Source organism: Diabrotica virgifera, chromosome 8 (genome assembly GCF_917563875.1).
Source record: "Diabrotica virgifera virgifera chromosome 8, PGI_DIABVI_V3a".
Classification (NCBI taxonomy): domain Eukaryota; kingdom Metazoa; phylum Arthropoda; class Insecta; order Coleoptera; family Chrysomelidae; genus Diabrotica; species Diabrotica virgifera.
The window spans coordinates 3,979,750-3,998,634 of NC_065450.1; the positions used below are offsets into that span (position 1 = coordinate 3,979,750).

An 18,885-nucleotide genomic window follows, 5' to 3' on the forward strand; every position below is an offset into this window, starting at 1 on the left:
AATATCTAAATATTAGTTTATTGCATGTATTATAATTACTTTAAGGCCATATTAACATACCTAAATTAACACGCGTGCGGAAAAGTAAAAACCGCGTGCGGAAAAGTAACACGCGTGCGGAAAAGTAACACACGTGCGGAAAAGTGAAACTTTCTAAACTAAAATGCGTGCGCGAAAGTCGACATTTTTGCACGCTCGTAGAAAAATATATAAAATTAGTAGACGCGCGCACTATAGTCCAGTCGGGTTAGACGAATAACAGGCCTAACCTTGCATTAGGAGCTGCCCCAAATTTTATTTTTCTATTCTTTAGGGAGGGTCAATATTAGTATAAATTTAAAATCTCGACTGAATTCCACCGTTGCGTTAGCCGCCATCTTGATTTTAAACGAGAACCGTTTTTGCTCAATATCTCCGCCATTATCAATTTTTTGACAAAAGTGTAGAAACTAAAATTGTTGGAAATGCGTTTTTCTATAATTTCATTTATTATAATTTTTTTCGTGCGGTCGATATTTTCCGAGTTATGAGGGGAAAATAGTGACAGTTGGAGCATAATTATTGTATTATTGAATTATCTCGTTTATTGTTAGTTTTACAACAAATATGTACCTATCCAATAATGAATAGAATTAAATTCTAAACAATTTTGATTTCTTTCATTTTTTTGCTAAAATTAATATTTAAGGTAATACGTATGCGTTAATGGCGCGAGCCTAAGACCGGATTGATTTTATAGCAAATGTTTTTGTTCAATATCTACGCCATTTTCAACTAAAATTGTTCAAAATATAATTTCCTACAATTTCTTTTTAACAATTTTTTTCATGCGGTTGATATTTTCCAAGTTACATGGGAAAATAGTAAAAAGTGGTGGGGGAGCATAATTATTGAATTGAATTTTGTTTGCGAGCTGCCCCAAATTTTATAATTCTATCCTTTAGGAGAGATCAATAGTAGTGTAAATTTAAAATCTCGACTGAATTCCACGGTTGCATTAGCCGCCATATTGATTTTAAATGAGAACTGTTGTTGCTTAATATCTCCGCCATTTTCAACTTTTCGACATAAATAGTGGGAAAGAAAATTGTTGGAAATGCAATTTCCTACAATTTCTCTGGCACAATTTTTTTATACGATCAATATTCTCCTAGTTAAGGGGGACAATAATGGAAGCGGAGGGGAAGCATAATTATTGAATTGTCTCATTTATTATTAACTTTACGACATAATTGTACATAAACAAAAATAAAGAGAATTATATTTTATACAATTTTTGAAACTTCCAATGAAACATCAATCAAATTAAGTATATAAAAGACATAAAAAGACATTATATGCATTAAGTTCACTTAATTTTATTAACTGGCGGGTTTTATTGGTTGAATTTGTCTGTCGATATTTTAAGTTTTATGTCAGCTAAAATATCGTGATGTTTCAACATTTTTTTTAAATTTTGGACCCTGTTGGGGGGGAATTTTCCCAGTTCCCCCTTGTAGACCCGCCACTGGTTCTCTCGAAAAATTGTAGTAAATCGTAATTGCAACAATTTCAGTTGTTACACTTTTTGTCGAAAAGTTGAAAATTGCGGAGATATTAAACAAAAACAATTGCTACAAAATCAATCAGGTCTTACGCTCGCACATTTACCACATACGTATTTACTACCTTAAATATTGATTTTATCAAAAAAATGAACGGCATCAAAATTGTACAAAATTTAATTCTCTTCATTTTTGTATAGATATATATTTGTTGTAAAACTAATAATAAACGAGATAATTTAATAATTCAATGATTATGCTACAACTATCACTATTTTCCCCTCATAACTCGGAAAATATCGACCGCACGAAAAAAATTATAATAAATGCAATTATAGAAAATCGCATTTCCAACAATTTTTAGTTTCAACACTTTTTGTCAAAAAATTGAAAATGGCGGAGATATTGAGCAAAAACAGTTCTCGTTTAAAATCAAAATGGCGGCTAACGCAACAGTGGAATTCAGTCGAGATTTTAAATTTATACTAATATTGACCCTCCCTAAAGATTAGAAAAATAAAATTTGGGGCAGCTCCAAATGCAAGGTCAAATGCTATCCCGACTGGGCTACTATGCATTAAGCGATTTTTTGCTTAAGCAAAAGGTAGAAAAAAACAAACTCGCCCTGCTTTGTGTTTTCTTCTGGTTATTTGTCTTCTTATCTGGCCAGATATGCTTGTGAGGCTGCTTGAAGGAAAATATATGCAGTTTTGCGGCAACTGTTTAAAAACACATACTCGCACTGTTTAACTCGAAGGCTTAGTTGGCTTAGTAAAAACCGGTAGAATTTTAGCGGTAAATTCGATATTAATAGCGGTAAATGCGGTATTGAATTGAAAAGAAATTATAGTTGTTACTTCTTGAAGTTTGAAGACGGAAGTGGTGCCGGCCACTCTTATCGGAAGGGAGCAAGCAACGCTTCCCGCAAAAAATAGTTCTTATTCACGCCGGTAGGGTCTGTGTCTAGGGGTTGTATTACGAGGGAGCGTCTGAAATTATTATTTTGGACGCCGGTTAAAATGTGTATTTTAACAGATGTCAAGCCCAAGAAACCATCCAACATATTACCGGGGGCTGCCAGGCATTTGCTGCAACTGAATACAAGGAACGGCATGACTCAGTTGGAAAGATCCTTCATCAAGAGATAGCTATCAAACTGGGACTTCTCCAAACGGACCATCTCCCATAATATCAATACGTTTCTGAGAGTATGCTTGAGGATGGCAACTACAAGCTATACTAGGACCGCACTGTGCTCACAGACCAAACAGTGGCACATAATAGACCAGATCTCGTACTAGTTAATAAATTAACAAGACAAACAACACTAATTGATGTGGCGATACCTAACAATAATAATCTACGTAGTTTTACTGAAAAGATTGCCAAGTACAGAGATCTAGAAATTCAAATACGGAGACAATGGAGAATGCAACGTACCCAGACAATACCGATTATTATATCTACTACTGGAGTCATTCCGAAGACCCTCCTCGAAAGCATCAAAAAGCTGGGTCTGAATGAACATCTTTATAATGCCTCCTCTACATATCAGCAGACGCGTCTGCGAATGCATCTGCCGATGTATCTGATGCCTCCTCGACATATCAGCAGACGCGTCTGCGGATGCATCTGCGGACGCATCTGCCGATGTATCTGATGCCTCCTCTACATATCAGCAGACGCGTCCGCGGATGACATCCCCGTATGCATCCGAAGATGTGTAGATGGGGCAATTTGGCCGTCTGTTGGTGGTCTGTTGTTTATTTTTCGCGTCGGCAGATGCAAAAAAATAAACAACAGACGACCAAATTACCCCATCTACACATCTGCGGATGCATACGGGGATGTCATCCGCGGACGCGTCTGCTGATATGTAGAGGAGGCATCAGATACATCGGCAGATGCGTCCGCAGATGCATCCGCAGACGCGTCTGCTGATATGTAGAGGAGGCATAAGACCATGCAGAAAGCTGTACTACTAGCGACGGCTAGAAGTGCTCGATAACATGGAAAGAGTCCCACCAGAGCTCAATCCTTTTGATACCGTAGGTATCTGGGATGAGTCAATTTTCCCTTTAGAGGGATGTGAGCCGTATGGCTAAATCTGGACAACAACCCTATTTTATGTAAAAACTATCATTTAAACTATCTTTATAAAATACAGGAATTCTAGACCAGTAAGGATCTGCGAAAAAACGTCTATTTTTGGATGTGAGAGGTGGCATTCGGATTTTTGCAGATAAAGTTAGGTGACACCTTCAGTAATAATAATTGACTTATGCTCCTTCTCAAATTAGTCCTGTCGCCAGGGGGGGTACAACGGCCTCCTGTATTCAGATGGACTTACCCAAGTTTTTATTATGTATTTTGGCCCGTAGAACACGAATTTTTTGGGTAACAGTTGATCCGGATGTCGATAAGATTGTTATAAACAAAGAAGTTGAGGAATTACATAACAGCGATTTCTCGCAAAACAAAACATATTTTTGTATTTTTTGGGCCATTCTAACCAAAAAATGTTCCTACAAGTTTTTTCGTAGGATGCATAGTTTTCGAGATAAACGCGGTTGAACTTTCAAAAAATCGAAAAATTGCAATTTTTGAACCCGAATAACTTTTGATTAAAAAATAGAATAGCAATTCTGCTTACCGCATTTGAAAGTTTAAGTCAAATTCTATCGGTTTCGAATATATACATTGCTAAAAATTTATGTGTTTATTGCTAAAAAAAGCTATAAACACATAGTGTTTCCCGTGCCTAATACATGCGTTTACATGCATGCTACGTAGAAATAGCCTCGCTTGCACTTGTACCTACTCTACCTACTCGTTCGATTTTAAATGAGAAATCATTGAAAACATCACTCCAGCACTAGGTGTTTATACTTTTGTTTAACAATAAAATAATAATTTTTTAGCAATGCAAATAACTAAAACAGATATACTTTGACTTGAACTTTCAAATGCGGTAAGCAGAATTACTATTTTATTTTTTAATCAAAAGTTATTCGGGTTCAAAAATTGCAATTTTTCGATTTTTTGAAAGTTCAACCGCGTTTATCTCGAAAACTATGCATCCTACGAAAAAATTTGTAGGAACACTTTTTGGTTAGAATGGCCCAAAAAATACAAAAACATGTTTGGTTTTCCGAGAAATCGCTGTTATGTAATTCCTCAACTTCTTTGTTTATAACAATCATATCGACATCCGGATCAACTGTTACCCAAAAAATTCGTGTTCTACGGGTCAAAATACATAAAAAAAACTTGGGTAAGTCCATCTGAATACAGGAGGCCGTTGTACCCCCCCTGGCGACAGGACTAAATATGCCCGGAACATTAATAAAAAAATTAAAATATTTAAAAATTTCGAAAAACATCGATTTTTTTCTGCTTTCTTTGCTTATAACTTTAAAACGATTCGTTTTGGAACAAAGTCGTAGAGAAATAAAATAAAGATAATTGTCATTGTAATAAAAATGTCTTAAGGTATTACCTTTTCTGCAATATAACAATAAATACAAAATAAGGGGGCAAAATAAGTCTGTTGTTATTCAGTATTTTTTAACCACTTTGGTGGCACTTAGAACCTTAGTAATTCGCTTAGAAAATTCTTTGTAACATACTTAAATCGTGTACCAAATTTCAATAAAATCGACCTAATACATTTTGCATAATAAATTTCCAATCTAAATATTTTTAAAAAAGTTCAAATTTTTTAAAATCTTTCTGAACAAAAAGTAGACCATTTAGAAGTTGGCTAATTTTTTTACATATAAAGAGGTGCTCTACCTATCTAATACACTTTACTTACTTACTTTAGTCCTCTTGATTCAATTTGGAACATAGGGCCTCTACAGTCCCCCTCCATTCATCTCTGTTTCTGGCCAGGGCTTTCACTTCTTTCCATGTTAACCCATTGTCTTCTAGCTCTCTGGTAATATTTCTTTTCCAGGATGTCATTGGTCTGCCTTGTTTTCTTTTTCCAGTTGGTTGGTAATACAGGGCTTGTTTGGTTATATCATCTTCATTTTTCCTTAATGTGTGTCCAATAAACTTCCATTTGCCTGTTTATCGTTTTGGCTATCGGTTCTTGATTAGTTTTTCTCCAAAGTTCCTTGTTACTTATCCGATTTGGCCAATATATTTGTAATATTCGTCAAGGCATCTATTTACAAATGTTTGAACCTTTTGTATAATCTTTTTCTCTATTTTCCAAGTTTCTGCTGCATATAGCAAAATGCTCTTTACATTTGTATTAAATATCCTGATTTTGGTTTTGGTTGTTAATTTATTGGACTCCCATGTTTTCTTCAGCATATAGAACGCATTTTGAGCTTTAGTTATCCTTCCATTAATTTCCTCTTCTACTCCACCGCTAGCGTTAATTATGCTTCCCAGATAGCAAAACTTCTGTACATTTTCTACTTCTTCTCCTTCAATGAATATACCCATTTCTCTTTCCGTATTTATCTTCATAAGTTTGGTTTTTCTTGTGTTAATCTCTAGTCCTATTTTTCTTGCTTCTTTTGTCACCTTTTCTGTTTTTTTCTGCATATGTTGTCTTTTTTCGGACACCAGACATATATCATCTGCAAAGTCTAGATCTTCAAGCTGACCGAAAGCATTCCATCTAATTCCTGTTTTATTTTTCGTTGTCTTCTTCATGACCCCGTCGATTAAGATCAAAAATATGGTTGGAGATAGAATACACCCCTGTCTGACTCCACTGTCTATGTTGATTGGTTCTGTGAGTTTCCCATTGTGCATGATTTGTGCGGTATAGTTTTCATAGAACATTTTGATAATTCTTATGTATTTTAATGGAATTCCATATCTCTTTAATATTTCCCACATTTTTTTTCTGTTAATCCGGTCAAAGGCTTGTCTAAAGTCAATGAAATTTATATAGATTTTGCTCTGCCATTCTATTGTTTGTTCTACAATGTTTCTTAATGTGTTAATATGAATTATATTATTATTATATTTATATTAATTATATAAATTAATATTATAATAAGCAACAACACTTTAGTTTATTTTAGTAATATTTTGTATTTTGACAACGGCACCCGATTTGGGCGTCGAAACGTTAATAAAATTATTTTTTCATTTTAATTGTGGCTTATTTCCCATATAAATAATTAATCATAAAAATGCCACAAGGAAATAGCTTCAGAACAACATTAAGTGTTAATATGATCTGTGCATGCTTTATTACTTCTGAAGCCTGCTTGGTTTGGTCTTAACAACTGGTCTATAGTTTCTTTCATTCTTTCTAGTATCATCCTTGTCATGACAAGGAAGGCTAATACACTTTACAGAATTAAAATCGGATTATTTAAGGGGCCCCAGCAATGTTTTAAATTTATAAACAATTTTTTGGCTTATAAACAAATAGCTTTGTTTAATAATAAAAAAATTAATTTTTAGCAATGCAAATAATTAAAACCGGTATAATTTGACTTGAAATGCTGTCAGCAGAATTGCTATTTTATTTTTTAATCAAACGTTATTCGCTTTCAAAAATTGCTATTTCTCGATTTTTTGAAAGTTCCACCGCGTTTATCTCGAAAACTATGTATCCTACGAAAAAACTTGTAAGAAAATTTTTTGCTTAGAATTACCCAAGAAATACAAAACAATGTTTTATTTTGCGAAAAATAGATTTTATGTAATTCCTCAAGTTCTTTGTTTATAACAATCTTATCGACATCCGGATCAACTGTTACCCAAAAAATTCGTGTTCTACGGGTCAAAATACATAAAAAAAACTTGGGTAAGTCCATCTAAATAAAGGAGCCCGTAGCACCCCCTTCTGGCCACAACACTAATTTGTTTATAAGCCAAAAAATTGTTTATAACTTTAAAACATTGCTGAGGCTGCTTAAATAATCCGATTTCAATTCTGTAAAGTGCATTAGATAGGTGGAGTACTTCTTTATATGTAAAAAATTGACAAATATTTGTATGTTCTAGTTTTGTTGTGCAAGATTTTAAAAAATTTTAATTTTTTAAAAAAGTTTAGATTGCAAAATTATTATGCAAAATCTAGTAAGTCAATTTTAATGAAATTTGGTGTACGGTTTACACCAAATTTCCATTACCATTACATTTAATGAAATTACAAAAATTTTCTAAGCGAATTAGGAAGGTTCCAAGTGTAACCTAAGGGATGGAAAATCATTGAATAAGGACAGGATTGTTTTGCCCCCTTATTTTATATTTATTGCTATTTTGAAGCAAGGGTGGTAAATTAAGACGTTTTTAACCAACCGCATCTGATAGAAAATTTAATTATCTTTGTTTTATTCCAATAGGACTTTGGTATAAAATGAATAGTTTTTAAGTTATAAGCAAAAAAAGTAGAAAAAAAAAACGAAATTTTTTGAAATTTTTAAATATTTTATTTTTTTTCTTAATGTTCCGGGCATATTTGAGAAGGAGAATAAATCAATTATTATTAACGAAGTTATCACCTAACTTTATCCGCAAAAATCTGAATGCCACCTCTCACATCCACCTAAAAACAGATCCTTACTGGTCTATTCAAAATAATATCAAAATTTAGACCTTAATAATTATTTTGTATTACAATTTATGGATTAACATATATGTAATTAGTTGTTTCTTTGTTTATTTTATTTTATTATTTGTCTGTCATAATAAATATAATAAAATGTCAGACAAATCAAATACACTGCTCAAAATGATCAAAAAGAATCGTACAGTAGAACCCCGTAAATCCGAACCCCGCGAATCCGAACTTTCGGCAAATCCGAACCAACGGAAAGTGAAAAAAATTTAAAAATTCAAGACAAAAACTTAAAAACATGTTTATTATACAGAGTAAAACCAGAAAATTGGACAGTGTAGGATTACTAGGACTTTGAAATTTAAAATTTCTTAAAAATAAATATTATACTTTAATATATAGGTTTATAAAGTGTTTATAAGGGTTAAACACAAACTTACTTTGGTTCTCTCGTAGTCAACTTGAGTTCAAAAATATTGCCCACACTCTTGCGAGAACGTTTGGCTACTCAATATCACAATGAAAGCTTTGAACTACTAGTTAAGGCTAACTTTCGGATAATCCGAACTTTTCGGAATCCGAACAGGCTGTCCCCCCAATTAGTTCGGATTTGCGGGGTTCTACTGTATTAGTTTTCTTAGGAACCAGCTGTACTTAATTCTATGTTTTATTTCTAATGTTTTGTAATGTTCCACCATTTATGTAATCTAAAAATTGAATTAAATCGAAATATTTTGGTATGTATCTACAAAATGTAGCTCAATAATCGTATTGTGGAGTTAATTTTAGCATAATTTTATATTTTTTTTTCGTTGGATTCTTTTTCCACTTATTTTCCAACGTACTGTCTACCGAAACTGTACCAATTGTCCAGAGCTTTAATAAATTAGATCCATTATTTAAGACAATGTCCTCGGCTCAATCAATACCGATCAAGTCGATTGGAAGAGGGAAAAAGTAACATAACCTCGGGCTGAACAAACACTTTTCATTATTCATCCTTATCATACAAGTTTTACACATAAAAGAAGTTGCCAAAATGGCGGTGCAGGGCATATCGGGAGGAAGAAGAAAGGGGTTTCAACAGAAAGCGATGAATCATATCATCTTTGAGATTTATTGCCCACAGAAATTAGGTACATTATCTATTAATTGAATTAAATGGTAAAGAGTTAGGGAGACAACTATATTGCTGTTGTTCTGAAGCTATTTCCTTGTGGCATTTTTATAATCAACTATTTTCAATGGGAAATAAGCCACAGTTTTACCAAAAAAATGATTTTATTAACGTTTCGACGCCCAAGTCGGGTGTCGTTGTCAAAATACAAAATAATACTAGATTAAACAAAAATGTTGTTGCTTAGCAAAAAATTCTTCTAATAATTTATTTAATCCGACTCATTTATTTCGACAATTCAGACATGTATTATACATTTTAAAGTAGAAGACTTTAAAATGATATTGCCAATATTGATGAGTTGCGTTCCTGGGACGACTTTACTAAAAGATAGTTCATTTGATTACATGAAATCAACCCAACTCAAGAATATCCACCAAAAAAATCAGAGCATGTGATCTCTCTTTTTAAAAATAAAAGACAACCAAATGCAACGGTGGCAGTATAATTCTCGCGCTAGAGAATCGTAAGTATTTGGGCTTACATTTAGTTTACTCTCAAATCTAATACCAAATTCCGACTTTAATATATATATGCTATTTTAAATTATAAATAATATTCATAATACATAGATATATATTATATATATATAATACTAAAATATAAAATATGTACTAACTCGATATGTTACTGACTTACTAATCGTGGTATTTTCTTTCTATTGACTTCCTCTTTTAGTATGGGTAACCACATCCTATTGCATTCTACCTAGGAATTTGCGACACAAGTGGTTTCATTTAGCATAATTAGAGCCGCTTCTTTGATTTTTCTCTTTACAACAGAACAACGTAGAACGAGATCCTATAACGTCCACAAGAAATAATACGAGAAAAATATCAATACCATATATAAAAGGACTATCCAAGAAACTTAAAACAATAGGAAATAAATGCAACATTCAACAACATTCAAAACAACAAACACATTGAGATCTATTCTATCTAAAACTAAACCTAACAATGAACAAGAAAGAACAAAGAATTGTATTTATAAAATACCTTGGGAATGCGAACAATTTTATTTAGGTGAAACATCAAGACCATTAAACGTTAGAATAAGTGAACATCAGTCTTATATTAAAAATAGAGAATTTGATAGATCTCAAATATGCCAACACTCATGGGATAATGAACATACAGTTCAATGGAAAGATTCAAGTATGGTTCTGAAAGAAACATATATAGTAAAAAGAGAAAAATCAAAGAAGCGGCTCTAATTATGCTAAATGAAACCAATTGTGTCGCAAATTCCTCGGTAGAATGCAATAGGATGTGGTTACCCATACTAAAAGAGGAAGTCAATAGAAAGAAAATACCACGATTAGTAAGTCAGTAACATATCGAGTTAGTACATATTTTATATTTTAGTATTATGTATATTATATATATCTATGTATGTATTATTAATATTATTTATAATTTAAAATAGCATATATATATTAAAGTCGGAATTTGGTATTACACTAGGTTCGCTTTCAAGATGCAGTAGAAATAAACAAACCAAGACACGTTAAATGCTACTAGGAGCACTCCCGAATCATAATTTACAATGTATGAACTTTGGAAATCATGATTTGGGATTTACAATGTTATATACTCGTACATTGTAAATTATGATTCGGTTGTGCTCCTAGTGGCATTTAACGTGTCTTGGTTTGTTTATTTCTACTGCATCTTGAAAGCGAACCTAGTGTAGATTTGAGAGTAAACTAAATGTAAGCCCAAATACTTACGATTCTCTAGCGCGAGAATTTTACTGCCACCGTTGCATTTGGTGGTTTTTGTAAAGACAGATCACATGCTATGGTCTAAGAGCTAGCAACGTTTTCGAGCAACTATTTTAAGACAGCTGATTCCCTATGCATCCTAGAACACCTTACCGGCCATCAGGCTACTGAGACAGGTTGCGTTCATTACTGCGCAGCGCACCTGTATCGGTAAATATATCGAATTTAAAATTATTTTAAGACGAAAAATTTTTTTGCCATTACTTGTAGAACATTCTTAGAAATATGAATTATAATTGCCAGACATTTCTGTGGTTGCTAAATACGTGCCAGACGCTATAGTCTAAATGGCTATCAACGTTTTCGAGCAACTATTTTAAGACAGCTGATTCTTTATATATTATTCCCTATGAATCCTCGAACACCTTCCCGGTCATCTGGCTACTGAAACAGGTTGCGTTCATTACCGCGCAGCACACCTGTACAGGTAAATATATCGAATTTAAAATTATTTTAAGACGAAAATTTTTTTTGCCATTACTTTTTAAACATTATCAGAAACATGAATACAATTGCCAGACATTTCTGTGGTTGCTAAATGCGCGCCAGACGCTATTTATTATAAAAAATAATAGAAAAATTTAAATCATTTTAGTATGTCTGTAATTTTAATATTATATTATTAACACATAAATAAATGCAAAATTAATTTGCCAGACATTAACTCGGTTGCAGTCATCAGCCAGATGGTTTTAAAATCGTTTAAAATGATCTATATTTTCAGCAAAACGTACGCTGGCTATATTAAGAAATAAGACAAACAAAAGATAGATACAGGTAAATATATTTGAAATTAGTTTAAGACGAAAAATTTTTTGTCATTACTTTTTAAACATTCATGCCTATTCTGTAACTCATTTCTATGATAGAAGTCAGCAAAATCGAATAGAAGTGGCCAAGTCGAATAGAAATGGTCAAAATCGGTATTCCATAACTATTTTTTAATCTCTACAATCGTTATAGTGAATAGAAATCACTTCGACAGCATTTACCCTGTCGAGATGAGATTCCGATTATCGGAATTGTGCTTGACGCAAGCGCATTTGTTTTATTTTGTTTTGATTAACGTTTTACCTAACCTCTATATTCGTTGATTTTATATCTACTAAAAATAAATAAAAACAATTTATCAAGAACTTTCGTTATGGCTTTAATACCATTAAATTTCGGCATCGATCTTGGAAATGAAATAGGGGAAGAATTGCAAAAGTAAGTGGAACATTTATAACAGGCTACAAAATGTGATATATGTAAATTGTTTTGTTTAAAATCTTTTTATACTTAGTTTCTTATGTAGGTACCTAACTGTTTTGTGTTTCTTTAGCCAAATATTTAATCTTCAAAGGCGCACTCTTAGGGATGCAAGTAATCCGTTTGAAATACCTGAGGAAATATTTAAAGGTCTGTACCGTCTACCAAAGGAAATAGCTATGGAGCTTATTGATGAAATAGAGCCTTATTTGGCTGGACAGATCAGAATAACATCTGTGCCAAATCATTTGAAGGTAAATTAATCTCAAATATATTTAAAAACATACTAAAAACATAGTTTCATAATTTTAAATAAGGTATTTTCAGGTTTTATGTGCTTTACATTTTTATGCCCAAGGAAACTATCAAAAAGCTGTTGGCCAAGACTTTTTGTTGGGTATGAGCCAACCAATGGTTAGTCGGTGCATAAACACTATAAGTGAAATACTGTCTAATCACATTGGTAGGCGGTACATAAAATTTCCCAGTACAGTAGAAGAAAAACGTTTGTTAACGCAAGGGTAAACAATTTTGAGGCTATCAAGTAATCTGTCTTTTTTAAAATGTGCTTAAAATTTTAGATTTATGAATAAATTTAACTTCCCAGGCGTAATAGGGTGCATTGACTGTACACACATTGCAATTGTTGCACCTCCTCTAGAGCACCCTGTACATCCAGGCATTGCATACCTCAACAGAAAGGGATTTCACAGTATAAATTGCCAACTGGTATGATTTAAACTTTAACTATAGTTCATTTGCTTTTAATATGATCTAAGATGCCAGTTTCAGTTCAGACGCCTGATTCGTGGCTTTTTCTTCTCATCGCAACTTGTCATTGGTTAGAAATTAATTTTTAATATGGAATAAATTTATTTCTAACCAACGACAAGCTGCGACAACATGAAAAACCCACAAATCAGGTGTCTTAGTTCATCTTGAAAACAAATGAACTGTATTAACTTATTTTTTAGATATGTGACTCAAATTTAAAAATATTAAATTGCAATGCAAGATATCCTGGATCCACACATGATTCTGCTATATGGACCATGTCTAATGTTATTCAACATATGGAACAAACATATGGTAATGGAGAACGAGGATTCTGGTTATTAGGTTGGTTGGTTGGTTGATTCAGTTGCATTAAATATATTACACATTACATTTCTAGGTGATTCTGGCTATCCCTTACAGCCATGGTTACTAACACCAATAGAAGGTGCCCAACAAAATACTCCAGAAGGACGATATACTTTTTCACACAGTTCAGTAAGAAACTGTGTAGAACGGTGCAATGGAGTATTAAAAATGAGATTTCGCTGTCTCTTAAAACACAGAGTTCTACACTATACTCCTGTCAAAGCTGCTGAAATAATAAATGCCTGTTGTGTGCTACACAACATTCTTGTTTCACACAATATCGAAGTAGAACTAGTAGAAGAAGATGAACTTGTAAATGATATGGAGGAAAATGTACAAGAAAATAACTGTAAGTCTGTTTAAACCACTGTATAATAGTAGCTTAATAATATGCTAACTATATAACCATTTAACTACTAAGCAATGACTAATAAGCATATTGAAGTCTTGCATATATTTTTCAAACATCATTTGAAACACAGAAAATAATCTACCAAAATGTGTAGGTAGAAAAATTGTGAACTTTTGTGAAATTTTATTTTTGTTACAGTGCCACTAGATGATAGATTGGTTGCTGGCCGCAGAATTCGGAACCAATTGATAAGAAATTATTTTAATTAATATTTAAAATTAAATAAGGGTAAACCCTGTAGTTGACTTTATATACATTCGATAAGACAACGTATAATGAGATAAACTCTTACATGAATTTACTAAAAATTATTTAAAATGTATCCACAAGGAAGTGGATAATTACAAAACACAAAAACGTTTTCAGTCTAAACTGACCATCATCAGTGTGAACGTTTGGTGTACGAGTATTTGGAACTAGCCACTTCATTAGGTGTCAAAACCTCTAAATTACTAAAACCAAAAGTAACAACCAACTTACCTCTCACCTAAGCACTACATGCATCTTTTGAGCACAGATGAAATACATCAACATGGTTCTCAATAATCTTAATAAATTGACTGAATGTCGCCTAATTTATAATGTTAAATAAAAACAATGTAATTTAGAGGTTTGGACACCTAATGAAGTGGCTAGTTCCAAATACTTGTACACCGAACATTCACACTGATGATGGTCAGTTTAGACTGAAAACGTTTTTGTGTTTTTTAATTTTCCACTACCTTGTGGATAACTCCTAGATATTTTGGAAATATAATGTCATTTATTTTGATAATTGTAATCTGTAAATGGGGTATTCCTGTTCCTGTAATAAATTTGTAAGGTGTAATTGAAAAATTAATAAACAACATAACGTTAAACATTCTTTTATTTGCAGAAAACCATTAAATACATTAAAAATCAAAACAAATAAAAACGTAGCTGCCAGATATCACCTTAGTTTATGTATATAAAAAGATCACAATTTTATAATTTTAGAAGATTTTGACAAAAATTAACCAAAGGAACTAATAGAACCAAAACACGAAGAAAAAGATATAATAACCATTGAAAACATCTACCAAAACAACAAACTGGAAGTCATAATAGATGAACAACTTACAGAACCTATAGACATAGGCAGCGGATTAAGACAGGGAGACTCATTTAGTCCTATGCTCTTTAATTTAATCATGGATTAAATAATCAAAAGCATCAACAAAGAAAGAGGATTCAGAATGGGAAACAAAAGAAGTAAAAATATTCTGTTACACAGATGACTTATATTGATAGCCCATAGTCTAGAGATAGATTTAATATAAAAGTAAAAGAATTAAATATAATAGTTTCATCTCATAAAACTAAAACGATAGTAATCAGTAAAGAACCAATCAGATATAAAATAGAAACTGATGATTACTATAGTCTGTTCGCTAAACTCAGACGCAACTGGCTAGATATTTTAGTCAGTAATTTTGGCAATTTTAGTAAAATTGGCAAAAAATAATTACTAAATAGTTAATAATTATTAAATAGTTAGTAATTTAGCCAATTTTTGCAAAATTGGCAAGAAACAAAAAAAATACTGACTAAAATATCTAGCCAGTTGCGTCTGAGTTTAGCGAACCGACTATATGATAAAATGTTCAATACAGTAAAGCACTACAAGCTGATGGAGATTTTAACCAATATTGGAATAAACACCTGTGATAAACATCACCAATCTAGGCAGAGGCAGGAGAATCCAAAGATGTCAAAATCAAATGTGGGTCCATCAGGGATGTATACTATCACCACTGCTGTTCAATATATACTCTGAGGAAATCATTCAAGAAGTGGTAGATGATGTTGATGTCAGAATGATGATTTCTGTTCTAATCTAATGACCACAGTTATGTAAATATAATATACTATATACTCTACATTTTAAAAAAGTATATAAATATTGCATTACCAAATAAGTACTTTTAGTTAAAGAAATGTATATATAATAGATTCTAGAATTATTACAGTCTCTGCTATCAAAGTAGTAAAATTTTTGGAATATTGTAAAATCCCTTCTCTTAGTAATATTTCCTTATTAAATGTTTTAGTATCACCAACTGAGATTTGTATTGTAATCTAATAGTCAAAATTATGCAAATATGGGTATCTATGTACTCATTATATACATTTTAAAAAAGTATAAATATTAGATTACAAAATAAGTCATTTCAGTTAAAGAAACCCAAATATAATACAGATTCTAGAGTTACATTACAGTCTCTGCTATCAAAACATTAAACAATACATATAATATGGCCTTGGTAAGACTATACATTTATTATATTCATATTGGTGATCTAATACTGTAGATGTATTATGTAATATTGTAAGTATTCTAAAATTTTAGTATTGAAATAATAAAAAAATTTTTTGATGATGTTCAAATGGTTATTAATCATAAAGCATTGATATCTTCGTGCATTATCAAATATGGAATATGGGTAAAATGGTAAGGTTAAAGTTTTCATTTTGTGGTTTTGCCTCGTTTTCCTGAATGCTTTCTTCTTCTTTCTTTTCTATGGGCACTGCTCTTAGACAACTTGCCAGCTCGGTAGAATATTGTTCCAACAAAAATCACAAACTAGTTCGCGGCTGGTTGAATTTGCACATGCGTATTGTGCAGCAGTCAGAAACTCGCATGAACTAGTTTGTGATTCTTTGTAGGAACAAACCTATTATTGTTGCAGACGAGTTAACACGTTGACAGACACTGAGTCAAATGTATAAGCTACATTAATGGAAATTAGATGTTGTCTGTCAACGTGTTAACAGTAAAATGTTAAATATTGGGGAGTTAAAAAGTAAATATGCAGTTGTTTTTATTTGAATTAACCTATGACCAAATCCTTAAAATTATACATAAAAAAGATAATAAATGTATACAAAAAAAAATAAACTTAATCCTTAAAATTATACATAAACAAAAAATACAGAAATATAATACCAACTAAAAAATTCTATGCATTGTAAAATTATTGTAAGAACCATTCTGTATTTCTGTATCTTCAATACCTAACTCTCGTTCCTTCATTCTAATCTCTCTCTCCATCAACTCCAATTTTTTGGCTTCGTTTTGTGCCTCTAGTAAGCGTATATTCAATTCGAATTCTTTTAGCCGCTGTTCCCTTTCTCTCCACTGGTGATCACCCTCAGCCTTAGCTGCTGTATCCAATAATTTATTTATCATTTCAGCAGTCTCCTTTTGGCCAGTCATAAATGATTCAGCTGCCTTTTGTAAGTTAGATGACTTATCTGAAAAACAAAAAATATTTTATATCAACTCTCTACTTAACACATTGGTTGTTTTGAGATATTTATAAACTTGCGTTGAGTGTGTTACAAGGCACATATGTCTCGTATACCCCATTTGCCACCCATGTGTTGAGGCACAGTCCCTGTGGCCAACCGTTAATGTAATATGAGGTCTATTTGTCTCGTAACGCAGCCAAGGTGTTAACACATACACAGACATGACTGCATATACAGGCACTTATAAAGGGGCATGACTGTGTGAAGATGTGTCCATGAAGGTGTTAAATTTTTAAAAGCAGTTAACCCTAGTAGAATAAGACATGTGTAGCTTACCTTTAATGGTTTTCTTTTTAGATGAAGGCTCCACATTCTGTATTTTAATAACCCTTGAAAGGCTGGAACCTTCAGCAGTTGGTTCCAAGAAATCATCGTCACCAACTGTAAATGACACATCCATATCTATATCTGGTGGGTTAACGTCCTCTGCCACTACCTCATCATTTAGCCCCAATTCAATGACCTCCGTTCCTGTAACAGATATGTAGGATATGGCTGCCATTAACTTCTCCTCAGCAGGTGTCAATTTTTTTGCCACTTCATCGCCCCCACCTGTTCTGTTTTGGCAGCGGATGGCATCTCTGGCCTTTTTTTTGGTATGACTTTTCCAGTCAATAAATGTCTAAAAATATAAAAAATTAAAATATGAGATTTATAAAAACAGACCTAATTAATTACCTTTTTCCACTGCATTTTCGTTTTACTGGGACCACAACCCATAGAGTTCAAAGTTAAGGTCAGTTCGTCCCATAACTTCTCCATCGTTTTGTTGGAAGCCTCTGAGGGTTTTGTTTTTCCATGAACTAAAATCTTGTTTTGCGTAACAAACTCCGCCATATGGTTTAACTGCTCGGGAGATGTTTTTTTTTTACTTGGAGTGGCCATTCTTCAAAAAATCTACCAGCAAAAAGTAACAGCGTGCAGCAAAGCAAAAATCCACAATCGGTAAGTAAACGGTAAACAAAAACAAAATTTTAGGTTAGTATGACTGAGACTGTCAAATTTTCGCTCCTCACAAGCGAATTGCGAGGTTGCCATCGATATTAAACCGAGTGAAATCGAAATCGTTGTTTCCGATCTGTCTTTACTTCTATTTGAGTTACAGAATACCGATTTACGTAGCAATAGATGTCGAATATTACGATTCGCAAAGATTTCGATTCGACTAAGCCATTTCTATTCGATCTAACGAAAGTTACAGAATAGATCTGATTATTAGAAACATGAATTATAATTGCCAGACATTTCTGTGGTTGCTAAATGCGCGCCAGACGCCATTTATTATAAATAATAATAGAAAAGTTCACATCATTTTAGTATGTCTGTAATTTTAATATTATATTATTAACACATAAATAAATGCAAAATTAATTTACCAGACATTAACTCGGTTGCAGTCATCAGCCAGATCAAATTAAAGTTGTAGGGTATTCCAGTAATATATTAGTTATTACAGAAAGATAGCGGTAGAGTAGACTGGCGGAAAGAGACAGGAATAAATCTACCTACCTACGGTATTTAAAGAAATTTTTATTTATCTCAACCTAGCTAATAATGACAGAATTAAATATGTAAAATGTTAATAAATAAAAATTATTAATTATAAATAAAAATAATATTTTTTATTCTGGGAATCATTTTTTTCATTTAAATTGTTTAAATTAATGTTTTCAAATTAAATAATCATAGAAAAAAAAGGAT

The 18,885-nt window shown here is 32.4% G+C and overlaps 2 protein-coding genes across 2 annotated transcripts; one reads left to right on the forward strand and one right to left on the reverse strand.

Moving 5' to 3' along the window:
* The first annotated feature begins 11,952 nt into the window (after positions 1 to 11,952).
* LOC126890428 (putative nuclease HARBI1) lies at positions 11,953 to 14,711 on the forward strand. Its single transcript, XM_050659345.1, has 6 exons — positions 11,953 to 12,550; positions 12,624 to 12,817; positions 12,878 to 13,025; positions 13,271 to 13,415; positions 13,471 to 13,788; positions 13,990 to 14,711. The coding sequence occupies exons 1-6, from the start codon at positions 12,476 to 12,478 to the stop codon at positions 14,058 to 14,060; spliced, it is 951 nt and encodes a 316-aa protein (XP_050515302.1). The 5' UTR covers positions 11,953 to 12,475; the 3' UTR covers positions 14,061 to 14,711.
* Positions 14,712 to 16,267: 1,556 nt separating this feature from the next.
* On the reverse strand, positions 16,268 to 18,124 carry LOC126890429 (uncharacterized). Its single transcript, XM_050659346.1, has 3 exons — positions 17,863 to 18,124; positions 17,461 to 17,806; positions 16,268 to 17,127 (listed from the first exon to the last, which is right to left on the reverse strand). The coding sequence occupies exons 1-3, from the start codon at positions 18,067 to 18,069 to the stop codon at positions 16,823 to 16,825; spliced, it is 858 nt and encodes a 285-aa protein (XP_050515303.1). The 5' UTR covers positions 18,070 to 18,124; the 3' UTR covers positions 16,268 to 16,822.
* Positions 18,125 to 18,885: the final 761 nt, after the last annotated feature.